Here is a 16,385-nt window from a genome sequence, read left to right as displayed (position 1 = left end):
CTTTCCTAATTGTAAGTAGTTATGGTGGAACCTCAGGCTCTGTCTACACTGCAGGCTTCTTGTGTAAGAATGGCCATTCTTGCGCAAGTACATTTACAGTAAAGCATCAGAAGAGAGGGCTCCTTGCACAAGAGTTATTTCTCTCCCCACGAGAAATAAGCCCTCTTGCACAAGGTGGCAGTGTGGACAGGCAACAGGGGTTTCTTGCGCAAGAAACCCCTATGACTAAAATGGCCATCAGAGCTTTCTTGTGCAAAAGCACATGGCAGTGTGGACACACTTTTGAGAAAGAACTCTTGCACAAAACAGTTCTAGGGCAAGAAGCCTGCAGTGTAGACGTAGCCTCAGTTTTGAACTGCCCAGTCAATCTCATACCTCATTTGGAACTACAGAATCAGGCAGCAGCCAACCCCCACAACAAAAATCCTACTCAAAAAAAGAAAGCGGCATTTTTTTCTGTATTGTAAAGCCTCTAGTAAATCAACGTTCAATTGTAAACTTTTGAAAGAACGATGTTTTGTTCCAATTTAGAAACATCTCCATTCCTCAGGTGTTTGTATATCTGAGATTCTACTGTATTTGCTACCTTACAACAGAATCATTTCCCCTCCACCCCTACTAAAATTGATAGATTAAGGCCAGAAAGAACAGCTACAATTATCTAGTTTGATTACCTGCATGGCAGAACACAGAATTTTTCCCTATTAATTCCTGCATCAAGCCCAACATGTGGTTAAAAATATTGTCAGGAATGTAATTTGACCTGAAATATTTCTTTTATAATAGCATGTTGCAGAGTGAAAATGTATGTCCAATGTGCTCTGAAAGAGTTAGCATTGTCCACCTTAAGAAGATAGGTGACTGCACACCATACCTCAACCCAGAAGAAATGGAACAATGAATTTATTCGAGTGCGTCAGCCACTTTCAGAACAAATCCTTAAGAAGAGATGCAAGAAATGAGCCAAGATACAGCAAGTAGCTTAAATGAAAACTGATGGCTTACAATGCTCAGTGTTCAAAGGAAGCAACCACCTCCTTGTCATTTGCTGCCATTAATTCACTTCTTGCTCTGTTCTACAGTAAATACTGGTTTGGGTAAACATTTTGGATCCAGTAGGTGTCACTATTTTCAAGTACCAGAATGGACTTTTTAGGAGGGAAAGTTTAGCTAAAATATACACATTGGTTTGTAATTCAGGTGGCTAAAGCTTAATACTGTTCAGATGGCAACTATTATGTGAGTAATTAGTGCATTGTACCAACAGCCCTGCAGATTGACACAGTGGCTATTAAGCATTTTTCAAAAGAAATTATCACTATATGATGTAGATGTAGGATTGATGTTTAGATAGTTAGAGAAGCTATTATAAAACTGAACTTCTTTCATAATGTTAATTGCCCATTAGAAGATAATTTACATTATATTGACAAGCAATTAATGTTTTAATGTGCAGAAAATAGGCAGTTGTACCAAGCTGAATCTGCTTTGAAGACTGAGTAATTTGAGTCCTGAGAAGTGTTGTGGCATTGAGGAAGCTTCTTACTGGTTTGGTAGATTTCCCTCCCTTCCCCAACAATTTAATACTGGAGCAATTGTCAATTTTGGTGTCTTTGGATAAATTTAATATTTAATTTTTGTACTTAAAGCAGAATAAATCAAATTTTACCCCATGTTTATCTGAAAATCTGTTCAGGTTCAGCAGCACATATGGGAAGAGTGCGAACTCTTCCATTTTTCAGTGTTCTGGGCTGCATGTGTAAATATCACTTCATGACGGGAGTAGTACCAATAGAATTTCCTCTGCATCTGTTGTGTGACTGCTCCCATTGCAGCATGAAAGCACTAATTCTCACAGGCTGCGTCTAGACTGGCCAGTTTTTCCAGAAAATCAGCCACTTTTCCAGAAAAACTTGCCAGCTGTCTGCACTGGCCACTTGAATTTCCACAAAAGCACCGGCAATCTCATGTAACTGAAGCAAAATGCAGGACGATGTAGCACTTTAAAGACTAACAAGATGGTTTATTAGATGATGAGCTTTCATGGGCCAGACCCACTTCCTCAGATCAAATAGTGGAAGAAAATAGTCACAACCATATATACCAAAGGATACAATTAAAAAAAATGAACACATATGAAAAGGACAAATCAAATTTCAAAACAGAAGGGGAATGTGGGCAGGGTGGCAAGGAAGGTAAGTGTCTGTGAGTTAATGATATTACAGGTGGGGAAAGGTAGATGTCTGTGAGCTAATGGTATTAGAGGTGATAATTGGGGAAGCTATCTTTGTAATGGGTAAGGTAGTTGGGGTCTTTGTTCAATCCCCCCGGAGAGTGTCAAATTTTAGCATGAATGACAGTTCAGAGGATTCCCTTTCAAGTGCAGATGTAAAAGGTCTTTGTAGCAGAATGCAGCTAGTTAAGTCGTTGAAACAGTGTCCTTTCTGGTTGAAATAGCAAGAAATTGTTTTTTCTTTGTGATCCTGTCTGATATCTGTTTTGTGGGCATTAATCCTTTGGCGAAGTGTCTGAGACGTTTGTCCAATGTACATAGCAGACGGACACTTTCGGCACATGATAGCATAAATTATATTTCTGGATGCGCAGGAATATGTGTTCTTGATCTTATAACTCACTTGGTTAGGTCCAATAATGGTATCAGCAGAATGAATATGTGGACAAAGTTGGCAACAGGGTTTGTTGCAAGGGAAGGTACCAGGGTTGGTATTAGTTTATGTCCTGTGATTGTTGGTAAGAATCATCTTGAGGTGGTTGCCTATAGGAGACTATGGGTCTGTCTCCCAGAGCCTCTTGGAGTATGGTATCCTGTTCCAGTATAGGCTGTAGTTTATTGATAATGTGTTGGACAGGTTTAAGTTGGGGGTTGTAGGTGATGACAAGTGGTGTTCTATTGTTGGTTTTCTTGGGTCTGTCTTGAAGTAGATGGTTTCTAGGTATTCGTCTGGCTCTTTCAATTTGCTTTTTTATTTCTCTGGGTGGGTAGTTGAGACTTATAAATGCTTGGTAGAGATCCTGAAGCTTCTGATCTCGGTCAGTGGGATTAGAGCAGATGCGGTTGTATCGAAGGGCTTGGCTATAGACGATGGATCGTATGGTGTGTTCTGGATGGGAGCTGGAAGCATGTAGGTAACTGTATGAGTCGGTGGGTTTTCTGTAGAGAGTTTTGTCTAATTTTCCATTGTTGATTTGTACTGTGGTGTCCAGGAAGTGGACCTCTCGTGTAGAATGGTCCAGGCTGAGGTTGATGGTGGGGTGTAGGTTGTTAATCTCCGTGGAATATCTCCAGTGTTTCTTGGCCATGCGTCCAGATCATAAAGATGTCATCCATGTAGCGTAAGTAGAGAAGGGGTAAAAGGGGACGGGCGTTCAGGAAATCTCATGTAAGATTGTCAGTGTTCTTGCAGAAATACTGTGCTGTTGCCGTTCGGGCAAAAGTCCTTCTGCGCAAAAGGGCCAGTGAAGACAGCCCAGATTTGTTTTCCGCAAAAAAGCCCCGATCACAAAAATGGCGATCGGGGCTTTTTTTTGTGGAAAAGTGCGTCTAGATTGGCACAGACGCGTTTCTGCAAAGAGTGCTTTTGTGGAAAAGCGTCCGTGCCAATCTAGACATAGCCACAATGTTTTCCACTCTGCTGACCTAAAAGAAACAGAGCTTTTCAATGCTTCTGTACTTCAAACAAAATGAGAGGGAGAATAGAGGTGGAAGGCAAAACAGAAAAAATTCCCATGCACACAGTGTAGCCCCAAAAGCTGAGGTAGTATGTTACAGCTTGCTGGGGACAAATACTGTATCCAAGCAATGAAAGGGGAAATAAGTGAATAAGCCAAATATTTAAAAATATTTGTCAAACTAATTTTATTGTAGTTTTTATACACTGCGGCATTTTTAATGTACAAAAGAAATAGGCAATTTAAGTATTTTTTCCCTTATATACAAGATTTAACCACATAATAGCAGAGATTTAGTAAAAATGTTCAAAGCCTTATGAAGAAAGCCTCCTGCCATCTATACCAATAGCCTAAGCCAGTGGTGCCCTCAGGTGCCGCCAGGGCACTTATGTGCACCTGCCAAGTGATCTGGGCCAGCGCATAAACAGCCCTGCTTCCGGACGCGCAACAGCCCCAAAAGGCTGAGGACCACTGGTCTAAGCCCTTCTTTCAACATGTTACTTCTGAAACTGGTGCTTATTTACAGGTGACTTTCAAGAAGCAGACTAAAGTCTACATTGTTAACATTTACAAGGTATAAAAAAAAATATTGTCAACATGCTGCAAAGTTACATTACCCCTGCATAGGCGCAAGTGCAAAGCAGCCACTCCACCGGTTCTATCCTTCTAATTGTAACAGGATCATTGCTTGCCTAGTGCTACCCACTTTCTGGCAGTAAAGCTGTGTTCAAAGGTCAGGTGATTACCTAATGTAATCAGTCAGTACTGAACAATTCAGCATCTCATTTCTTTATTTTTCCTTTTCTTGCTTCTTCTCTAATTGCTGCTTTTGATTGCTTGGAAGATTTGGCCTTTTTTTGCTGGAAATAAAGTTTAAAATGCAGGGTCAGTGTGCTATGCTAAATTGTGATAGAAAAACATAGTAATCAGCATGGCAACACGAAGTCAAAAGAAAGTGTTAACAAAAGTAAGGATATCAAACTATCAGTTACTTCCAATTTTGTGCCCTGATCCTATAGCAGTTCAGTAACCAAAATAAAGCCTCTAAAGACTTTAAAAAGGATGTGGCCTGTACAGGTCTTCATTAAGTCTGTTGCCAAACCTCAATGCACATAGTAGGGGTTCCCATCCATCCCCTTCTTTTTTGGGGACTTCCTGCTCTCTCCTTCCAACCTGGGTTCTATACATTCCCATACCAGGAGCTGTGTCTCTGCCACCATATTTCTCCAGCTGAGAGATAAATCATTCAGAATGGCAACAACATTTTAAATTGTATTGGAAAAAGGAGCAACACTGAAATGTTTTGCTGGCACTAGCCATTCAATTTATAGATGCTTCGAACTGACTGAAGGTGCTGGCTCTGACAACCAGATGCAGGGAACTTGCAGAGCTCCTATTTTACTTTTCAGATTTTTATCAAAATGGGCAAGATGTGTCCTACTATGGTTGAAGCATCCCCAGAAATTATGGAAGGTATCAGATGAGGGGTTCAATTGCATTACAAACAGAATATGAGACTGAAAACAGGGTCTTGCTTCACTTGGCCAATCATCAACTACTTGAATACTAGACAACAGTGCTCCAGCAAAATTCAAACCTACCACCAGAAAATGCCACCTTATTTGCAACATGATTAAATTTAGAACAGTCAAAGTTAACACCCAGCAAACTGGGGAAATGGGGGAGGGTGGTTCTAGCCCCTAGTGCAATGAGCCCTAGTAAGATGGTCTGACTTCTAAAAGGAGACATTAGGTGTTGTACTATCAACTGGAAATATTACCTTGATCATTGCATCACTTTCAATAGAATCATGCTCATCCTCAGACTGAAATTCGTCAGCATTCAACTCTTCATTCAGTTCTGAAGCCAACCCAGGCTGCCGTTTAGATGTCTTTACTGCATGCAGGGCATATGGTATCAAATGTGCCTCCTTGTTATATGCACGTGTAAAAGCTGCTTTGACCTGTTCAGAGTTGAGGAGACACACTGTAAGCACTAGATTGAAGACTCCACATTTTTGGCTATCGAAGCTGTTATCTAGTCAAGGGTGCCCCCGGGGAAGAGTACATGTATGCCTAAGGTTTGCCAACAAAGGGACAGCTATCAGGGAATAAGTGTGGGGAGGACACATCTAAAACACATATAGAAGGCCTAAATCTGTACTACCTGAGATCAGTCAGTCAGTCACTTAGCTTTCAAAATTGTAACTGCCGACAGCACAAATGGCACCCTGATTCTGCCAGCCATCTCCTGTCCCATTACCACTTCACAGTGGACACTTCCGTGTTTTATTCACGAGGTCAAAAAGTTACCCTACATTTATAGAAGAAGGCAAAAGCAGACCAAAGCTACTGAATTTTACCTTGGGGTCCAGTTTAGAAAAGGGAGTAGGTTTGCCTCCCCAGCTGGATATTTCCATAATATTTTCAACATCTTCTCTCATCAAGCAATAAGAGTCCATGAATGTTACAGCATCTTGTACACCTTCTGTTCCCATGCTTGTCAAGGGTCTAACAAGTGCATCCCTCAAGTATGACAAATACTCCATGTTTACGGCTCTCTTGCTAGTGTGAGTTCTTGCCAAATGAAGAAAGATTGTGTTTAAAAGTGTACCTCAAGAATTTAAGTCAACAAACGACGTTAAGAATCAGCTGTGGCTAGACCACCACAATGCAGGCTGTACCTCTGCAAGGAGTCACCAGTGGTGAATTTGCAAATGCCCCTGCTTAACGATATCTCTATTCCAGCCCTGAACAGACCATGTCATTCGCAGTGGACTAGCTAGCAAGGGTCATCCCACAGCAAAAGAAAGAAAGAAATTAGGTCTAACTACAATTTTAAAAAAGAAATCTCAATCTATTTGATTATATAAAAATAGCTTTCTACCATCGGCTTACTGACCATCTTCATGCTAACTCGCTGTTGTTGGTAGCCTATGGCTCAGCTTTTGGAATGCTACCATTGCCAGCCAATGCACATGTCTTCTCTCACTTTCTCTAATGGACCTTTAATATTAAAGGGAGGAGCCTGTTGTAAATAGAGGCTTTTCCCTTTCTCACACATTTGGCTCTGATCCTCCCAGTCCCAGTGCTACATTCTCTCCCAAACCCATTCAGTGTTCAAAGACAATAAGGAGTCCTGTAACACCTTAAGACTAACAGATTTATTTGAGCATTAGTTTTTATTGGCAAAAACCCACTGTCAGATGCATGGAGTGGAAATTAGAGGCAAGCATAAATATCCATGTTTAATATATTTAAGTGGAATGAATATTTAGTATATTTAAGTATATTTATGCCTCTTGAACTTCCATTCCATGCATCTGACAAAAAAAGGCTTTTGCCCATGAAAGCTTATACCCAAATAAATCTGTGGATACAGACTAACATGGCTACCACTCTGGAATGTAGCAGCATTCAATCCTATTTCTAATCCATTTGCTCTCCTTTCTCACTGGTGCCTCTCCTGTGAGAGACAGCAGTCTCATTTTTCTCCTCACCTGCTACTCTCCAGAACCCAGATTCTCTCAACTACATCAAGATAACGATCTAAAATAGAACTGAGTTACATTAACTCAGTAAGACTAAACCATCCTAAAACAGTGCACACTAGGAAGCACAGCAAGAAGTCTGCATTACCTGAGACTCATGTGCATTGCCAGTTCTTGAACAATCCGGTCATGTTTGCCTGTGGATGAAAATTTCCCCAGCCAGCTTGGAAAGTTAGGAAACTGTGACATGTAACCTCTCATCAGCTCCCCAGGGAGAACACTCGAATAAATGGCCTGAAAGGTGAAGTGCACAAATTCAGCTTAGTAGTAAATGTTTATAACACTGGCATCAGGAGTTCCTGATGACACACTGAAAATACAAATCATGCTACAGCAATATTGGTGTGCTGAAATTAACAATAGACAAAACCTATGCAAATATAGGATGTGTCTACTCTGCAAACAAAGGCCCATGGCTGGCCCAGGTCAGCTGACTTGGGCCCAGACTGGATCCCCGACTCTGGGGCCTTATAATGAGAAGCACCTCAGAATATTTATACTACAACTTTTAGCCATTCAGCCCAAGCCACTGTCTGAGGCTCAGTGCCAGGGATTTTTTAGCACAGTCTAGTCATACCTATATGGTATCTGGGAGGCTATGGAATAATCTGCTGTGGGAAGTGAGAGTTGGCCATCTAATAAATTCTAAGCCAAAACGAGAGCATTGCGCTCATCTAGTCCCATGGAGTCCAGCCAGTTCTGGAGCAATAGCCACTATAGTGGCTACTGCTATAGCAAGCTGGCCACACTCAATCAGCCAAATAGCCACATATGCCTAGTGGATTGCATGTTGGACACCACGGCTCTAGTCTGACCTGCTGCTTAACACAAACAAGGCCATAGAAATTCCCCAGAAATATCTGTTTTGAAATAGAGCAGATCGTTCAGAAAACGACGCTTGACTTAAGTGCCAGTGCTCAAGAATCCCTGGATACAGGGAGATCTAGACAGAACAAAGCATTAGAAAACATAGTGGAAAGATAGAAACAACCCTACAGTGGTTATGTGGTGGATTACATTTATTAGATCTTTCTCATTTTTAATTTCTAAAATGCACCATATCCACTGAAAGAAAATCCCAGATCACTTACTTATTCTAAAGACTGTTACCCTGTTAATATTAAATCTAAATGACTAGTTTAAGCCCCGTAAATTGACATGTTTCTAGAAGTGAGTGCAAAAAGGTTAGTATCCCTTTGCAAAGGAAATGCATATTTTCTAATATATTTGTTGCTTTTAGGTGATTACATATGTGGTGTTCCAGCCATCAGCACAGCTGATTATATGCCACGGGGTTTATATGACATGAACCCCTCATCATAGGCATTACAGATTTCAAAGCTATTTTCAGTCATATAGCTAGAGGTGAAATACAGCTATGATACATGGCATAAGATAGGTTTTTAATTTATCCTATTAAGACACTTTAACACAGGGCTACTAAACTTGGAAATCTCCAGGGCCCACAATGATACAGCACATGCTAAGGGCCGCAACTTAAGTGTGGTTGCATACACATGAATATATATATGCAAATAGCTTATTTCACACTGACAGGCATAAATACAAAGCACTTCCCACAATCTCCCAGCACCTCCTCCGTGGGGGCTAGAAACGCTGTTCCCATCTAGTCCATCCACTTGTGTCTTTCAATGATCACCTCACCTGGGAGACGCCTCACTATTGTGGAGCATGTTCCCAGGGGAGGCATGTTCAAAGGATCCCACCCGTGAGCCACGTGTTGAGCCTTGTGTAAACCAAAACTGCCCCCCCCCCCAGCCCACAAACAAACAGGCCAAGGGCCGCATGTTGAGTAGTACTGCTTTAACAGATGTCAGTCCACTCAACTGTCAAAGATATTAATACAGAGCCTGATGTTTCTGGCTCTGCTGCCTTCAGAACATCTCCTAAAATGGCTGTTTCTATGGGATTGTCTCACCGGGACCAGATGGCATTCACCCAAGAGTTCTGAAAGAACTCAAAGGTGAAATTGCGGAACTATTAGCTGTGGTTTGTAACCTATCCTTTAAATCCGCTTCTGTACCCAATGACTGTAAGATAGCCAATGTGACACCAATATTTAAAAAGGGCTCTAGAGGTGATCCTGGCAATTACAGACCAGTAAGTCTAACGTCAATACTGGGCAAATTAATTGATATTATAGTAAAGAACAAAATTGTTAAATACATAGATGAACATAATTTGTTGGGGAAGTCAACATGGTTTCTATAAAGGGAAATCATGACTTATTAATCTACTAGAGTTCTCTGAGAGGGTCAATGAACATGTGGACAAGGGGGAATCCAGTAGATATAGTATACTTAGATTTCCAGAAAGCCTTTGACAAGGTCCCTTACCAAAGGCTCTTAAGTAAAGTAAGTTCTCATGGGATAAGAGGGAAGGTCCTTTCGTGGATTGATAACTGGTTAAAAGACAGGAAACAAAGGGTAGGAATAAATGGTCAGTTTTCAGACGAGAGGGGTAACTAGTGGTGTCCCCCAAGCATCTGTGCTGGGACCAATCCTGTTCATCTTATTTATAAATAATCTAGAGAAAGGGATAAACAGTGAGGTGTCAACATTTTCAGAGGATACTAAACTGTTCAAGACAGTTAAAACCAAAGCAGACTGTGCAGAGCTTCAAACAGCTCTCACCAAACTAAGTGATTGGGCAACAAAATGGAAAAAGAAATTTAATGTCGATAAAATTAACATTGGAAAAAATAACCCCAACTATACATACAATACGATGGGGACTAATTTAGCTACAGCTACTCAAGAGAGACCTTGGAATCATTGTGGATAGTTCTCTGAAAACAGCCACTCAGTGAGCAGCAGCAGTCAAAACAGCAAACAATGTTAGGAATCATTTAAAAAACGATATAGAATAAGACAGAATATTTTATTGCCTCTATGGGTAGATCTACACATCAAAGTTAATTAGAAAAAACAGCCATTATTTCGAATTTGGTAAACCTCATTCTACAAGGAATAACGCCTAATTCGAAATAAGCACTGTGTAGCCGCTTATTTTGAAATAGGGGGCCTCCAGCCCTTCCCAGTTTCACCTGGTGGCCACTCCGGGCCAAACCAGGAAAACTCCTCTCCTCTCCCCCACCCCCAGAGCCCTTAAAGGGGTAGACTCTGGCCACACTGTACATGCAAGAGCCAGGCCTGCCAGCAGTCACTGCCCCTGACCCAGTGGCCCCGCAATGAGCCGGGCAGCCAGTGCCAGCCAGCTGTCCACCGCCCAGTCCCCCAGCTCCCAGGAGCCAGCCAGGGGCTGGAGACGGCGGGCACCTTCCTGGACAAGTGCAGAGATCATGGACCTATTGAGGTTTGGGGGGAGGCCTCCAACATTCAAGATCTCCGCACTAGACGGAGGAACGCAGCCATCTACGGCCAGATAGCTGCCACCATGGCCACAAAAGGGCACATGCACACCCAGGAGCAGGTGTGCATGAAAATAAAAGATTTATGGCAGGCGTATGCCAGGGTCACAATGGGCAGCTCCTCAACGGGGGCAGACTCCTGCCCCTATTTTGGTGACCTGGACCGCATCCTGGGGGGCGGGACAGTCTGTGCCACCCCGAGGGGCACCGATCAAGGAGCAGAGGGCCCTGACCAGGGCGTGGAGGAGGAGCCGCGATGGAGGGTGCCATGTTGCCAGGACCCCCGAACCGTCCCAGCAGCAGAGTCACCAGGGTCATCCGCGGAGGCCACAACATGTGAGTGCCATCACTGTCCCCTTACTGGAGGGGAGAGGGGGGCCAAGGACCACGTGTACGGGCCTTGCTTACCATGGATCACGCAGCAACCTGTGCACGTGAGCACATGCCATGCCACCCCTGGACTGGTGGCTCCAGCTAGCTGCCACACAGGGGTCTTGGCCTGATAGGTCTCTTCACACACGCATGTGGCTAACATGCTCCTGACCCCGGGGTGGGACACAGCAGGGCGCCCTCCCTTCACAAGCCCCCTCTACACAGAGGCAGGGGACATCTCCTCTCCACCTCAGCCTCACTATATACAGCACAGGGCATGGATGCAGTCTTGAGGCAGCTCCCACTCCGGGGATAGCCAGAAAATCTGACCATGGCCTCTGTGTAAGCACATTGGCTCTGACGGTGCAGGGCATGGTCACCCTCACCTCGCAGAGGGGGACTGGGCTTCACCCACTATGTCCCCAGGGAAAACTGACCACTGCTCTTCTTTCTCCACAGCCGCACCAGCTGCACATGCAGGGCGTACAACCCCGCCCAGGACATGCTCCCGCACCTGAGGGCTCCACCCAAACACTACAGGGGTACCAACAGCAGCACCTGGGGGCCCTGCAAGCCCTGCACCGCACCCTGGACAGGACAGGAGCACAGGGTGCAAGAAGATCAGGAGTTCTAGTGGGAGCTGCTTGCCCAGGGTCGTGCCATCTGCCAATACATGCAGACCCTGGTGCAGAGCATGCTGCCTGCTACCTCCCCAGCTACTGCTCCTCTTCCCACTCCTTCTCCCTCCACACCCTCCTCAATCTCCATGTCCTCCATCCCCTCAAGGACACAGAGGCCCCCCGAGACCCCCACCCTTGAGCCCCGAGCTTCCCCTTTCCCTTGCTTCCCTCTTCCAGCTCCCTCCTCCCAGGTTTCCCCCTCCCCTCTCCCACCCTCCCTCCTCCCCCCAGTCTCCCCAGAGTTTCATTTCCCCCCTCCCCCCAGTTTTGTTAAAGAAAAAGAGTTTGTATTTATGAAAAAACATGGTTTTTGTTTGACATGAGAAAGGGGGTTGGGGGGAGGGTGGGTAAGTGGAAGGACGTGAGGGAGGAATGAGGCACAAGCCCCCAGTGGGGCACACCAGGGAGACTGTTAGTGCTCCTCAGGGTGGAAGCTCTCCCGCAGGGCCTCCTGGATTGATATGGACAGCCCCCCGATGGACCTCCCAGATGGCAGCCTGAAGAAAGTGCAGCCAGGCTGGTAGCAATGCATCCACGAGAAGCACCAGAGTGCCCGGGGTGGCTCTGGCTCCATGATACAGAGTGCTATGGTGTCCCAAGTCAGGGCAACTAAAGCAGACAGAGAAAAATGCTTTGCTCTGCCTCAATGAGGTACGCAAGCAAGCAGGGAAAGCTGAGAACCGGCTGTCCAGAGGGGTCCCTTTAAGCACAAGCCTTACATAGCCTCAGGCAGCAGCCACACAAAGCAACTACTGACCTGATGCCCTGCTGGAACCAGTTTCAGCTGCCCTTAAATGCGATTCAGTGTCCAATCAGTGTGGATGCGCTATTTCGAAATAGCAAAACACTATTTTGAAATGCATTTTGTGTATAGACGGATTATTTCGAATTAACTATTTTGAATTAATGCTGTAGTGTAGACATACCCTATATAAATCCATGGTATGCCTAAATCTTGACTGTTGCATACAGATGTGGTCACCTCATCTCAAAAGAGATACGCTGGCATTGGAAAAGGTTCAGAGAAGGGAAACAAAACTGATTAGGGGTTTGCAATAGATCCCATATGAAGAAAGATTAAAAAGATTTGGACTTTTCAGCTTAGAAAAAAGGAAACTAAGGGGGGCTATGATAGAGGTCTATAAAATCATGACTGGCATGGAAAAAGTGAATAAGGAAAAGTTATGTACTTGTTCCCATACTATAAGAACTAGGGGTCACCAAATGAAATTAATACACAGCAGGTTTAAAAACACACAAAATTAAGTTTTTCTTCACACAGTGCAGAGTCAACCTGTGGAACTCCTTATCAGAGGATGTTGTGAAGACTAAAATTAATAGGGTTCAAAAAAGAGCTAGACAAATTCATGGAGTTAGGTCCGTCAATGGCTATTAGCCAGGATAGGTAGAAGTGGGGCCCCTAGCCTCTGTCTGGAAATTGGTGACAGGAGAGGGATCACACGATGATTGCCAACAGTGGCCAATACCAGATGCCCCAGAGGGAGCGAACACAGCAGGTAGACAGGATACTGAGCTAGATGGACCTTTGGTTTGACCCAGTATAGCTGTTCTTAAGTTCTAAGTTTGGCACCTTACAGGCACAGTAACAATAACTAGGCAGCATGAACAGCTTTTAAAAGACTCCTGGGTTCTGAGGAAATGCCGTGCAGAGTGCAGGGTCAGCTGAGGAGTTCCCTGCTGACCCCGGGCTCCATGGCTTTGAAATGCATAAGACTAGGGACTCTTGTACATTTCAAAGCAGGCACCTGCGTGCAGCCCGGAGTCAGCAGGACTCCCCAGCGGGAGCTCTTGTACATTTCAAAGGAGGAATGTGGAAGTGCCTATCGACTAGTTGAGTAGTCCATGGAAATTCCATCAACTACTCAATCAACCGCAATTTAACATCCCTATTCAGCACCAGAATGAATCTTTAAAAGCCACAAAACACTATTAAAATATTAAAATACAGAACACAACAAAACCAAAAATCCCTATCCTCAAACTGAACTATTCAAACAGGTTTGGGTTCTCCAACATCCTAACTGTAGTAACACACACAGATAATACCATCTGCCCTCTGTGATGAAGGAACTGAAGTGGCTGGCGGAAGTAAACTCCTCTACATATACACAGCCTTGGGGCAAACCTTTAGCACCTTGAGGGGGCACTTGTGCATACCCCAATGGATACAGCTTTCATGAGTTTTCTATTAACTTGATACCAGGAGTATGATAGCATTTCTCAAAGTCTGTGTGAAGGCAGGAGGAGAAAAACACCACGAAGGATTGGCCAAGAGGGCATGGACAGATGTCCAAATAATTGTTCTCCAGATTGCCAACAGGGATAGTGTGTGATGGTGCTGGCAGCAGATTACAAGGACTAGCCAAGGGAGGTAGGGAAGACAGAGATTATGTCCAAGATCTATCCATCTCAACTTTCTACAACATGACAGAGTTGCAGGGGACATGCAATTTCCTGAAGAGAAGCTCAAGCTTTCAGAAGTTTGGGAAACACTGTATTATTACAAAGTGGTTTTAACTCACGTAAATAAGGGAAATGTTGTAATCAAAATGGCAGAATCTACCATTTAAACTGAAAAACAGTATAGGAATACATGTAATAAACTAGGACAAGTTCAAGGCAGTGATCTGGTATTTGAGATAGCCTTACATTATGTGTGAGGAATAAAAGAACAGTTTACCTGCGTAGGCAGAAGGTTCCAGTTTTGCTTACTGCGAATCTGCCGATCAACTAGGTCACCATCACATATACTGTCTGCCGCTCTGCTCAGTAGCATCAAATGTTTTTTCATGTTACCTCTTAAAAAAAAAAAAAAAAAAAAAAAAAAGGAGTTATCCATTTTACTGCTGGAACCTGCAAACAATTTTTATTCTTTAATACATCTCAAATATAAAAAAGACCCAGACCCAGAACCATTTGCGATACTGAACAACTCACCGAGCAGCAATAGGTTTTACATGTACGTAGTTTTCCTGGACAAAAAGAGGTGCTAGAGAGTAATCATGGAAGAATAAGTCGGATTTGTCTATAAGAGACATGTGAGCAGTTTCCTCTCCAGCAACAAAAACCTTCCTGACAACATCAAAGGGGCCCTACAATAAAAAGCATTTTTAAAAGCAAGTTGATTGCACATCTTCTAATACTAGATGAAGACAGGAAGCACTTTAGCAATGGCCTATAGCTATATCTGGATTCTAATATAAAACTCTGTTCTGCTAGAATTCCTTAGAATTACGGTTAGAAAGGAGTGAACTCTATAAGCTTTAACCTTCAGGGAGCTAACAAGTTGGTGCTTTTTTAAAAATATACATTATTGTTGCATAGATATAAAGCTAAATTGCATGGCCAACTTCATCTAAAGTATATTAATCTTGCAGAGGCAGTTTAGATCTACATAGTGAGATCCATAACAGACTTCAAGGAGCACTCTTTTCTGAACTTGCTCTGGGATAAACTACTAATTTTGTCTGTTTTACTCTTCAGTTATGGTGATAAAACTTTAGCAAATAAGCTGGTCTGGTACATAGTCAAAACGCTTTTTAAGTAGCTGACTACCTGTGTATATATTTTGACTACTAGCATTTTATTTCTATTGTTGAACTCTGTCACTAGTGCTTATAAGCACCTTCTGGTTAACAGGAACAAATCCATCAGCAGCCGATCCAAGATGTACAGTTGTCTTACCAGTTTGATATCCTTTTTGGCTTTGTTGGCATCAGCTTTTGCCTCATCATAAGTCAATGATTTATTTTTTGTACACCACATATTAAGATTATGTAAAACCTGGGAACAAACAAATGAGACATCTTATGTATAGCTAAAGACATCTGACAGGAAAAAAAAAATCTGATCTCTCACAAAACACAGCTGTTAATAATATTCATGTGTTACAATGCAAGTATGAACTACAGGCTACCAAGATTGCTTCAGGTGTATAACTGACCTGCCTAATATCCTGATTTGCTGCCAAAATTATCTCATTCATAGCTGGAGCGGGTATCTTTAACCCTTCTTTAAATGCAATGGACATCATGGCACCCTGTAATGAGTAAAATATTTGCAAGAGAAAAATGTGTTGAATATTTTTGTACATATAATATAGTTAAAAGAGAATAAAAAATGAGGCTAAATATGAACATCCACAATGAAGAAAGTTAAATGATTTTATTTCAGTTTATTAAATAAGTTTTTTTTTAAATCAGTCTTCTTTCAAGTATGGGTATCTACTACCCATTGTTACTTTTACCTTGGCACTTGGCTCTTTAAAATATGAGGTCACTTTCTTAGGTGCCTAACTATGCATCCAACTTTTGAAAAAATCTGGAATAGCCCAAAAAATCTATCCAGCCACCCTCCAACTACTAAATTACTCCATGCAGTCTTATTTTTAATCTTAGGTGTTGGTTCTGTTTCTACAAGTGACCTGACAATTAACAAATTGTGCTTATAGAGGACGCTGCATTCAGTGCAATGCTACTCACTGAACAATGTAATGTCACTCTTCCTACCTTAATCTGTTCTAGCCGAGGTCTCTGAAAGCGAAGATCAAAACAGTAATGGACCAGGGAACGAATCTTGGGATGGTTCCGATCATTACACATACAAATGATAGGAATCTTTGTGTGTTTGATCAGAGCAATTAACTCCTGCAATTTAAACATGTTTACAGTGCAAATGTTAA

At 42.8% G+C, this 16,385-nt stretch overlaps 2 protein-coding genes across 4 annotated transcripts in view; one reads left to right on the top strand and one right to left on the bottom strand.

Moving 5' to 3' along the window:
* The window catches only part of WDR19 (WD repeat domain 19), a 91,973-nt gene extending 90,300 nt beyond the window's left edge, over positions 1-1,673 (top strand). For both annotated transcript variants that reach the window (XM_014576749.3, XM_014576748.3), the window contains one exon: positions 787-1,673. In XM_014576749.3, the coding sequence (XP_014432235.2) occupies positions 787-901 (115 nt within the window). In that variant the 3' untranslated portion in view covers positions 902-1,673. The remainder of the gene's footprint in view (positions 1-786) is intronic.
* A 2,187-nt stretch (positions 1,674-3,860) lies between these two features.
* The window catches only part of RFC1 (replication factor C subunit 1), an 82,352-nt gene continuing 69,827 nt past the window's right edge, over positions 3,861-16,385 (bottom strand). For both annotated transcript variants that reach the window (XM_075930561.1, XM_075930560.1), the window contains exons 17-25: positions 16,213-16,350; positions 15,648-15,743; positions 15,389-15,487; positions 14,642-14,796; positions 14,385-14,502; positions 7,329-7,474; positions 6,053-6,266; positions 5,471-5,653; positions 3,861-4,550 (exon numbers count right to left, since the gene is read on the bottom strand). In XM_075930561.1, the coding sequence (XP_075786676.1) occupies positions 4,473-4,550; positions 5,471-5,653; positions 6,053-6,266; positions 7,329-7,474; positions 14,385-14,502; positions 14,642-14,796; positions 15,389-15,487; positions 15,648-15,743; positions 16,213-16,350 (1,227 nt within the window). In that variant the 3' untranslated portion in view covers positions 3,861-4,472. The remainder of the gene's footprint in view (positions 4,551-5,470; positions 5,654-6,052; positions 6,267-7,328; positions 7,475-14,384; positions 14,503-14,641; positions 14,797-15,388; positions 15,488-15,647; positions 15,744-16,212; positions 16,351-16,385) is intronic.

The sequence above is a fragment of the Pelodiscus sinensis genome, chromosome 5 (assembly GCF_049634645.1).
Source record: "Pelodiscus sinensis isolate JC-2024 chromosome 5, ASM4963464v1, whole genome shotgun sequence".
Lineage (NCBI taxonomy): Eukaryota > Metazoa > Chordata > Testudines > Trionychidae > Pelodiscus > Pelodiscus sinensis.
This window is presented reverse-complemented; position numbering and strand designations above follow the sequence as displayed.